We start from the raw sequence: 11762 nt of genomic DNA on the forward strand, positions 1-11762 counted from the left end.
TATGCTGTGAAAACCTCTTAAATGAAAACTGATGAAAGATTGAAATATTAAATTAATTAAAATCCACCATACTGATGATTTAACCTACTAAATAAATGTCTAAAACAAAGATATAAATTTGTAGTGCTCAAATGTGTTAAGGAGTTATTTTATTTTTTAAAAAATATATTTTATTGATTTTCTTGCAGAGAGGAAGGGAGAGGGATAAAGAGCTAGAAATATCCATGAGAGAGAAACATCCATCAGCTGCCTCCTGCACACCCCCCATCGGGGATGTGCCTGCAACCAAGGTACACGCCCTTGACCAGAATCGAAATTGGGAGTCTTCAGTCCACAGGCCGACATTCTAGCCACTGAGTCAAACCGGTCAGGGCAAGGAGTTTATTTTTTTATGGTAGTGGAAGAAGTCATAGCCATCCACTGAGCAAAACTGGTCAGGGCAAGGAGTTTATTTTTTTTATGGTAGTGGAAGAAGTCATAGCCATTATGACAATACAGTTAGTCTGACATTACCTGGTAAGATATTATACCAAGTCATGTGAAAATCACCAAACTTTTCCAAGCACACAGATTATTCCTTCAGCAAGTGTGAGAAGATGACATTTCCCAGGCTCCTTCAGTTGCTTGGTTGACGCTGCTCAGCACAAGCTTTATCTCCCTTAGGAAGCCTTCCTGAACACTGGTGCCTTCCCTCCTCACTGCCAACCCTTCCGCCTTTGGGCTGGATTAGTTTGTCACTGCCTGTGTTCCTATATCTCATGTGTATCTTTTTGACCGCTTCATCATGGTTTTACACAAGCACATTCGTGTGCCTGTTTGAACTTACTCCCTCTGGGTCGGGTCCTCTCATTGTGGCAGCTGCACATCTTTGCAACCCTTCTTGCATTTTCATGATACTTGTTCAGTGTCTGCTTTTCTGGTCATTCTGTAAAGTCCATCAGGGGAAGGGGCCCACCCTATTCCAGGCACTGCTGTATTCTATGCTTCTAGCCCATAGTAGATGCTAAGAAAACATTTGTTGAATGAGTTTTTAGAAGTCTCACTTATCTTTCTATCCATAGTACTCTCCCTGCACGGTGTCATTAAAATTTTTTAGTTTTTATCAGACATATGTCGTAGCAATATCTTTACTGATACAGCTCATAGGGCAATGGAAACTAAGGAGAAAATAAACAAATGGGACTACATTAAAATAAAAAGCTTTTGCACTGCAAAAGAAACCATCAGCAAAACAAAACAACAAAAAAGCCCACTGCATGGGAGAACATATTTGCCAATGTTATATCCGATAAGGGCCTTGTCTCTAAAATTTATAGGGAGCTCATACATCTTAAAAGAAAGATAAACAATCCAATCAAAAAATGGGCAAAGGACTTAAATAGACACTTTTTGAAAGTGATCATACAAAAGGCCGAGAGACATATGAAAATATGCTCTAAGTCACTAATTATCTGAGAGATGCAGTTCAAAACGACAATGAGGTACCATCTCACACCTGTCAGAATGCCTATCATCAACAAATTGACAAACAACAAGTGCTGGCGAGGATGTGGAGAAAAAGGAACCCTTGTGCACTGGTGGTGGGAATGCAGACTTGTGCAACCACTGTGGAAAACGGTGTGCAGTTTCCTCAAAAAATTAAAAATGGAACTCCCATTTGATCCAGTAATCCCACTTCTAGGAATATATCCCAAGAACTCAGAAACACCAATCAGAAAGGACATATGTGCCCCTATGTTCACAGCAGCACAATTTACAATAGCTAAGATTTGGAAACAGCCTAAGTGCCCATCAGCAGATGAGTGGATTAAAACACTGTGGTACATACACAATGGAATACTACACTACTATAAAAAAGAATGGACTTTTCCATTTGCAACAGCATAGATGGAACTGGACAGCATTATGCTAAGTGAAATAAGCCAGTTGGAGAAAGATAAATATCACATGATCTCACTCATTTGTGGAATTTAATGAACAAAAATAGAGCCAGAGACATAGAAGCATTGAACAGACCATCAAACTTCAGTGGGAAGGCAGGGGAGGTGGGGGCGGGGGGTAAGAGGTCAATCAAAGGACTTGTATGCATGCATATAAGCATAACCAATGGGCACAGACACTAAGGGTGGTGAGGGCATGTGCTAGGGGGTGGGAGTGGCTGGGGAGAGGTCAATGGGGGAAAAAGGAGACATATGTAATACTATATGTAATACTTAAAAAAAAAGAAAGGGGATTCCACTGTGTGGGAGAACATATTTGGCAATGATACATCTGATAAGGGGTTAATCTACAGAATATATATTCTCATACACTTACCAAAGGAAAACAAAAAATCAAATTAAAAAATGAGCAAAGATCTAAATAGACGCTTCTCCAAAGTGGACATACAGATGGCCAAGAGACATATGAAAAAATGCTCAACATCACTAATCATCAGAGAGAGACCTAAATTAAAACAATGAGATATCAACTCACACCTATCTAAATGTCTACAATCAACAAATCAACAAATGACAAGTCCTGTGAGGGTGTGGAGAAAAGGGAAACCAAGTACACAGTTGATGGGAATGCAGACTGGTGTAGCCACTATGGAAAACAGCATGGAGTTTCCTCAAAAATTAAAACTGGAACTTCCATTTGACCCAGTGATCCCACTTCTAGGAATATGTCCTAAGAAACCTGAATCACCAATCAGAAAGGATATATGCATTCCCATGTTCATAGCAAGACTATTCACCATAGCTAAGATCTGGAAATAGCCCAAGTAGATGAGTGGTTAAAAAGGCTGTGGTACATCCTATATAATAAAAGGCTAATATGCAAATCAATCGTACAGCAGAATGACTGGTTGCTATGATGTGCAATGACCACCAGGGGGCAGACACTCAATGTAGGAGCTGCCTCTCACTGCTGGTGAGCGCAGCCAAGGTGGCCGGAGCCTATCCCGCCACTGCGGCAGCACTAAGGATGTCTGACTGTCAGCTTAGGCCCGCTCCCACTGGGGAGCGGGCCTAAGCCATCAGTCAGATATCCCCTGAGGACTCCTGGACTACAAGAGGGCACAGGCCAGGCTGAGGGACATTCCCCAAATGCACAAATTTCGTGCACCAGGTCTTTAGTTTATAAAATAGAATACTATGGAGTTGTAAAAAAGAAGGATCTCTTTGCCTTTGAGAGCATGGTAAGACCTGGAAAGTATTATGTTAAGTGAAATAAGCCAGTCAGAGAAAGACAAATACCATATGATCTCACTTAGATTTGGAATCTAATGAATAAAAGAAACTGAATAGGTCCAGGGACATGGAAGCATACAGCAGACTGATGATTCTCCGGGGAAAGGGGTTGAAGAGGAAAGAGATTAACCAAAGAACTTATATGCATATACACATAACCCATAGGGACAGACAATAGTGTGCTGAAGGCTTGGGGAGGGGGTGGGAGTAGGTTGGAGGGAGTTCATGGGGGAAAATAGGGGAAATCTGTAATACTTTCAACAATAAAGATAAATATTAAAAATCCAATATTTTTATTTTTTATGAATAAGCAGAAAGATATTTATATGGCAATGAATAAAATGCTCCTCATGAAATACCAGCCAATTATAACAATAAACCAACCAACACCTATGTGCATATGCTTTCCAGTTGGCGAGACAAATTTAGTAGGTCTTACATGCTGCATGATGGGGTAAATCTGTGAGTTCTGGAGTTAGCCAGTGTTTGAAAGCTCCACTAACCAGCAACATGACCTTCGGTAAGCTATTTAATAGCTCCTTTTGCCTCAGTTTCCTCATCGGTAAATGTTTTTGAGTGTTTAAATGAGGTTAACATATATAATGCCTGGCATATAGTTAGTACTAATAAAAATCAGCTATTATTACCAAGTGTGCTTCTAGAATAGTTTGCTATTCATTTGACTGACCTTGGTAGCTAGTGCTTCCATGCCTACTTAATTACTGGTCTAGATGGGAAGACGGGTTAATGTGTGAATCACCAGAGGCACTGCCTCTTTCAGATTATGCATCTGTGCTTCAGTTCACCAGTTCTCAGCACTTTTTTCACCATTGCCTTTTTGCTGCTATTTCCACAATTGTAGGACAATTTTCTGTGTAATGTCTTACCAAGAGTGCACAGGCAAATGTTAAACTAAGAACATGTCATTTTTTCCTGTATCTAGCCAGCTTCACTGTCTGATTATGCAGACATTTGAACTTGTGTTCTTTCTTCTAGACATTGCTTTGCCGAGTGCAAGGAACATATTGTGTTAGCAAGTGTCTGATGCACAGAAACTAATATATTTTCTTTGAATGAATGAATGAACAGAAATGAAAAGGACATCATAAGCTCTTATGTAAAGTGCTATTTATTCTTGAGGCCCGAACTGTATGCATTATAGTATTTCAGCTGAAAATTAATGAGGCCTGAAGTAGAAGACACAGGAAAGTTTCAAGATGAGTTATGGCTTCAAGTAGGCTCGGGGGAAGAGCTGGATTTGTCTATGCTGAAGGTAAAGGGCATCAGAGTAAAGCATGATAACATCCTTTTATACTCACGTGTGTCCCTAAGCCAGTGTGTATTCATGCTCTTAGTAGATCTGAAATTGTCAGTGCAGAGGTGTGTTGCTTATTAGATTAGTGAATTATCTGAAAAACTGCTATGAAAGTTGAGAATTTGTTGTTAACAGGGCTAGCAATAAAAAAGAAGCTGCTAAGGGAAGAACAAATGGTCTCTACCACAAAGTCATATCCACTTAAACTGGGGATAAAGGGCCATGAGTAATTAACAGTATCTTGAAAATAAATAAACAACGCCCCTCCCTACACACAACTTGCAATCAATAAAAATGTTTCATTTTGGGGAAAATGTGCATGGCTTGGGGTCTTCACAAAAGTTATGTAAGAAGTTCTTCTTATTCACTTTTTAAAAACGTGCACTAAATAAAAAAGTCAGTAATGTTTGAGGAAAGAATAAACCTAGTTTTTCTGCATACAGTTCCCAGGAAAACAGTATCAAATTCCCCAAGAAAACAGATTGATTTTTCTTAATTCCAGTAATGTAATTTCTGAAACCGAGAAGCTGTTGCTATTAATATATGGGATTGGATTTCTGATAAAATCTATGAAAAGATATAACCACATCAATCGTGTAGATAACTTAATTAAAATTTTTAGTATTAAAAAATACTATTGTAATGATTTTAAAGGAAGAATTTCATATTTATTATTTGCATTTTTATACTTGGTTAAAAATTATAGGCTAGATCTAAATTTTTTTCACATTTGTGCTGTTTTACAATTTGAGAGCTCTTATAACTCAAGTAATTAAGCTTTTAAAATAAATTTTCTATCTTCAAGGTGCTGATATTGAGGTGTTATTTAATCTTAAAATCAATTATTGTCCATGACTCTTAGGTGAGTAATTAATTTACTTAAACCCTCATAGTGATTAAACGGTTGAGATTACAGTTATTAATGCCAGTGATCATGATCTAGGTTAATAACAATAAAAATAGCTGGTATTTCCTTGTTGCTTAGTATGTACCCTACAAATTTAATCTCCATCTGCTCTTTACTAGGAGGTAAAAACATTAGCTACTACTGCTACTACTACTATTATTATTATCCTCATTTTATTGATAAAATAATTGGTTATAGAGTTTAAGGAATTCAAACTCAGGCCTGTCTGGTTCTTGAGCTTGGATTAACCACTCTGCAATCTGCCTTCTCAAAACTAGTATTTCATGACAAATCAACCTCATAAAATAAATTTTATCTCTAAAATCTAGATCATACATTTTTTGAGGATCAGGACTGTGTATTACAATTTATCTCTTTGCCTATCACGATATCACATGCTAGTAAGAACTTATAAACTTGAGTGAAGTCATTGATAACATTGTCTTGAACTTACCCGGCATGCATCCACTCCACCTTGAGCCAGTCCAGCACATAGCATTGAAGACAAGACTGCTCCATCATAACTATTTGGTGCATTACATACATTGTTACTTATTATGTTGACCTGTCCTTGTTCTAGTTCTGGAACTGGGTTGCCTGTTAATTACAAATCAGAAAGAAAATAGACTCAAAATAAGTAAATAAATTGAAGACTCTACATTGAATATGGGAAGGAATAACTGCACTCCAAACTTTATCTCTTATTCAGAAAAGAAGGCTATTAAGATGTACTTAGGTGTCTCTTCTCAGTAAAGATACCCATGAGTAGAGAAAGATAACCTTTTTTACACAGATCAGTCTCTCTCTCTCTCTCTCTCTCTCTCTCTCTCTCTCCTTTCGCTTCGTGATGCCACTTAGAATTTAAGAACAAAAAAATAAATCTGCCATCTTAAAATTGACAAGTAGCATTTAAATTATCTACTGACTGACTTTGATTTGGAAAATTACATGTTGAATAACCTTTAATATAGCAACAAAAGAGAAACTAGCCTGTTTTCAAGGCTAAAGAACTAATTTATTTTATATTGATGTTCCATCAAAAAACAATGCCATTTTTGTGATTCGCACAAATTTTTATATACTACACCAAATCACATTGGACCATCAGAACACAATAAAATATCTTCCTGGACAATTAAACCCAGGAAAATCTTTGTGTTATTCTGGAGAGACATCTACAACATGGGTAAATCCCATGAAAATTGTTAATGCTATCTTTCCACTCCTCAGCTGATGATACTCTTATTTTCCCCTTGGCCCTATTTGCTTCCTCATCTTGCCCTCATATTTATTTCCATTTTATTCATTCGATAAATAAATCTGAGCAATATTTATGTATACCTAGAGTGTCTTGCGTGAGGCAGAATTTATTTCATCCCATGGCTATTAATGCCTTAAAGGGTATTAAAACCCTTAGATAATATCTAGCCAAATTCTCTTTTAAAAAATGTTATTTTATTTTTCTTCTTATAAGGGAGCCATTTGAGTAACATGGAGTCTCTGCATCATTGAAAAATTCATGTATTTTCATCACTGTATCTTGTATTTCCCTATGAAGAACTCATGTTTCTTTATCACCTTATTTTACATTTTCCTGTGCATTTGGAAATTCCCCATAGTAGCTAGGTACATTGCTTTGTTTTGCTGAGGGAACTCAGGAATAACTACAGTTTAGACTGACCAGAATATAGTATGGCTATGTTTGTAGAATCCATCTTTCAGGTGTTCCCTAATTTAAAAAGATTATATAATAGCAAGTACCAGAAGATTTTTTTATTTTTCCTGAGATACTTACTGTCATATGCTCGTGATCCCCATCCTGTTACATAAACAGTGGAGCCAGGTGAAAAATTCTGGGTAGCCTCTGGGAGACATACCGTATGGATATTTTTGGTAAAGGTGACACCTTCTACAAGCTTCACAACTGCAATGTCATTTTCATGAGTTACAGAGTTATAATTGTTATGGACCAAAATAGTATTTACTGCTTTTCTCATTACAGGAAATGCTGTGGAAATACCAAAGGTGGCAGTCCATCTACGAGGATCAGAGTAGCTAAAAAAAAAGAAAGAAAGAAATCATGGATTTGAATAGGGAATTTGAAAGTATGTTAAATATTTGGATTTTGTGTTTTTTACCCTCACCACCATCTAGAAACTGTTTGGTCAACCCCTCTTTGCTATATATTTCTGTATCACATAGCTAGCATGTGAGTTGAACTCTTCACTGACATAATAAAGAAACATAAGAAAGATTTTAGGAAATATATCTTAGGTTGGTGAAATCTCAGTAAGGATATTCTGACACTTTGATATGCCTTCATTGATGTTTCTCTTTTCTATATCTTCCTATTCAAACAACTAAGAAGCCTGAAGGAATCTCTACTTTAGTTTTAACTCATTTCTTCCATCTGTATTTTTTCCTTGCCATGCCTTTAGCCAAAAGCTCTATTTAAATAGTATTTATAAAAAGAGGCTCCCATCTTATTAGTTAATGAATGATTTTTCTGTACTGTGAGGCTTGTTGAAGATTTCTGTGTACATGTGTACAATATGTGTATCTGTGTGTGTGTGTGTGGGGGGGGGCAGGTGAAACCATTCCCTAATATAAAAAAAACTAAGGCATTATCTTTGTGACCTAGAAATTTGGATTTCTTAGTGAAACTCCCAAAACACGGACCATAGGTTAATAATGGATGAATTTCATGGAATCAAAATTAAGTATACTATTGACAAGTTTACTAGATGGATGAGAAACCATGAAAAAATACTTGCAGTGTTTAATATCTAAAACTTTTGTAGAATATATAGAAAGAAATCTGTAAACCAATAATAAATGTGCAGAAAAACTGTTATAAAATGGGCAAAATATGTGAATAGAAAGTTCATGGAAGGGGAAGGTCAAACAGCTAGTAGATACATATGTAAAAGAATACTCAAACCCACTAGTAAGCTGAGAAATGGAAAATATAACAATAATGAGCATCTAGTGTACATTCATGAGGATGACAACAGTTTAAGAAGAGAATAACATGGTGTCGGTGAAGAGAAGTTCAAACTCTTTTGCACTGCTGGTAAAGATGTAAACTTCTGGAAAGCATTTCAGTTTGTTTGGCAGACTGCATATATACTTCTGGGTACATATTTCAGAGAAATTCTTGAAGGTTTGTAGAGAGGCAAAAATGAGGGTGTGTGTGTGTGTGTGTATGTGTGTGAAGTTGAAGCAACCGACTTGAATAAAGGTATATGGTGGAGTTTAAGGTGGACCAGATTAAAATTCCCAGGATTGAGCCCCCAAAATAAGGAATAATATGAGCACAATGTTACTTATATAAATGAAGGGCACACACACACACACACACCCTATACATTTTGTAGGTAATTATATATTTGAAGACATATGTAAAATATCAGTGTGAGGCCTATGGGGGCAGCGGAAGTAGGATCCACTTATAAAAGGAAAAAAATAAAATGAGAGAAAGATGTTGTATAGAGTGATGAAAATAAGGATCTATAAATTGTAGGGTTAACTCAATGTGCTCCTAACGTTGAATAAAAACAAAATGTAGTCTGGCTGGAGTGGCTCAGTTGGCTGGGCAGCATTCTGTGCAATGAAAGGTTGGCTGTTCTATTCTCAGACAGAGCACATACCTGGGTTGCAGGTTTGGCCCCAGGTTGGGCACATATGGAAAGCAGCGAATTGGAAGGCAACCAATCGATGTTTCTCACTCTCTCCTTCTCTCTCTAAAATAAATAAAAATATGTTTTAAAAATGAAACCAAATAATAATTTAATGGTTTTGAGGAGTTTAGATATAGACAGTGGAATTGATACAGAAAATAAAACTTATATATCCAGGAAATACTTTTATAAGTCACAGTAGCTTGTATAAAGTAAATACTAGTTAAAAATTCTAAAGAAAAAATATTTCACAACAAGCAAATACATGATTATTTTACATTGAACTTCATTTGATCGGGGTCTTTCAGTGAAAATTCTAAAATATATTCTTTGTGTCTTTCTTCCCTCTTCGCCTCCTTGCTTCCCTGTCTCCATTTCCTCCTTTATTTTTTTTTTTCTTCCAGCAAATGGATAAGATCATGGTTTGAGAACCAGTAAGATTTAGATTTGAATCTTGGCTATGCCACATATTAACAATATTATTTAGGGCAAGTTACTTACACTCTTTTTTAAAAAAATATATTTTATTGATTTTCTACAGAGAGGAAGGGAGAGGGATAGAGAGTTAGAAACATTGATGAGAGAGAAACATCGATCAGCTGCCTCCTGCACACCCCCTATTAGGGATGTGCCCGCAAACAAGGTACATGCCCTCGACCGGAATCGAACCTGGGACCCCTCAGTCTGCAGGCCAATGCTCTATCCACTGAGCCAAACCGGTTAAGGCTACTTACACTCTTTAATTCTCAGTTTATTTAATGCATAAAATGTGATAGATGATTTCCTCTCATACAATTTTAAGCATTAATTCAGACAAGTAAACTATGTCAAGCACAGTGCTTGGCACAAAGTAAATACTCAATGAAGGTAACTATTCTTTTCACTAGTTATAATTCAGCAAGCCATTACTAAGTATCTACTTTGTATAATGAATAGTATGACTCTCTGAGAATAAGAATATACATAATTATGGGTGGAGTCCTCATGTACATGTCTCTCCTAGTTGTTCCAGATGGGTAGGTAGCTGTGGCCTCACCTTCTGAAGCAGTGAGCTGCTGCTAGGATCCATGTGTTACTGGGCAGCTCTACACACTAATGAAGGAGGAGCCTAACAGAGATAATCATAAATCACAGGCACTACTGTTAAAGGTTAATAAGCATATTTTTGTGAGAAGAAGGTAGGAGAAGGAAGGGAGCATCAGGGAAAGCTTCATAGAGGAGGTAACAATTCAAGACTCTTTTCTATGAGGGCCTCATCACTTCTATGTCCCTTGACATAAGATTGGTCCTGCCCCAAACAAATCCTCATTAATGGGTTCTCAGTGACAATCAGGTCTACAGGGAGATGCCAACACAAGGTTCATGTAGTTTGCCAGCTCTCAGGGATAAGTCAGGGTAGTGAATGGAAGGATTTGGGGAGACAGACTTCCCCAAATGTTCCAAGCCTTTAAAATCATGGAATTCTTTGGTTATCATTGGTGATATTTATAACTGTGGCTTTCATTATAATTGTGGTTTTCATTTATAACTGTGGCCTTTACTTAGCTTTTGGTGGTCGGATCTGAATACAGCTTAGAATCCTGCACTCTTTCTATTGCATTCTTGATTACTCTAAGTGCTTGTTGCTAAGTCCAGGTATTTGCATTTCTGGTTCCTAAACTGAGGGGGGATCAAAATCAATTAATGCCATTCCTTTTAGGTGGCAATGAAGACTGAAATGTTTTTGTTAATTTTGTTGCTTGTATTTTCTGATATATAGCAATAAATGTGCTGATCTAAATCAGAAATTTGGTTACTCCTGATATCACAAAGTTCTGCTATCAGAAATTTAAAATGTATTCATTGTGTAAAAAATATATTGAGTCATAATATAGTCATAAGAAAATTTCAGAATAATATGGGGTTTCCTAAAACATTTGTTCAGAATACATGTACTAATCTTTTTAAATGTTACTCCCTCTAAACTTAATAAACACTTTTGAAACAGGCATTGCAGTATGAGGCAGTACCATCAAATCTGTAAAGGACTTCTTAAATTAGTGAAGATTTTATAGAATTCCAATAGACATGGAGGTTTTGAAGGAATATTAACATTTCAAAGAGAATAATCAGATTGAGCAAATGCTCTGAAGTGGGAAAATGTAAGCAGGGTCCAGGGGCAGAGACTAAGGTAATCTGGTTGGCGCTTAAGGCTCGTGCTTTGAGAAATAAACCTGAATTGCTAAAATTGGAGTGCTTTGGGCGTGTGGTAAGGAGAATGGGTTTGAGACAGGTGTTATTGAAAGAGTTTGAGAAGAGAATAGATACAGGCAGAGACACATGAGTTCAGAACATCCTCACTTTCTAAGTGAGCTTTTTGAGTTTAATTCTTTCACAGTGTTTGTGTCTGGGATACCCTACTGATAAGGTAGGTCTGAACCTGGCAGGTTTTAGTCACACTAAAGTCTAAAGATCTTCTATTATGAGCAGTAGGACCTTTTCTTTATGTCAATAGAATAAGTTTATGTATCCTACTATGCTGGGGTCCAGCCCCAGCAGGTCCAGGGGTGCCCAAAGGTGTGGACGGAGTCGGCGAAGAAGGAATGACACGGAGACAGCGTTCAGTTGATCAGCAGCCGTGCCAGGAT

The 11762-nt window shown here is 37.1% G+C and overlaps 1 protein-coding gene across 1 annotated transcript in view; it reads right to left on the reverse strand.

The window, feature by feature from the left end:
• Window positions 1-4010: 4010 nt before the first annotated feature.
• Window positions 4011-11762, reverse strand: part of TMPRSS11D (transmembrane protease, serine 11D) — a 40875-nt gene continuing 33123 nt past the window's right edge. Inside the window, exons 8-10 of the mRNA XM_015565773.1 lie at window positions 7251-7510; window positions 5910-6052; window positions 4011-4115 (exon numbers count right to left, since the gene is read on the reverse strand). Of these exons, the coding sequence (XP_015421259.1) occupies window positions 4011-4115; window positions 5910-6052; window positions 7251-7510 (508 nt within the window). The remainder of the gene's footprint in view (window positions 4116-5909; window positions 6053-7250; window positions 7511-11762) is intronic.

This window comes from Myotis davidii, unplaced genomic scaffold, assembly GCF_000327345.1.
Source record: "Myotis davidii unplaced genomic scaffold, ASM32734v1 scaffold31, whole genome shotgun sequence".
In the NCBI taxonomy this organism is placed as follows: domain Eukaryota; kingdom Metazoa; phylum Chordata; class Mammalia; order Chiroptera; family Vespertilionidae; genus Myotis; species Myotis davidii.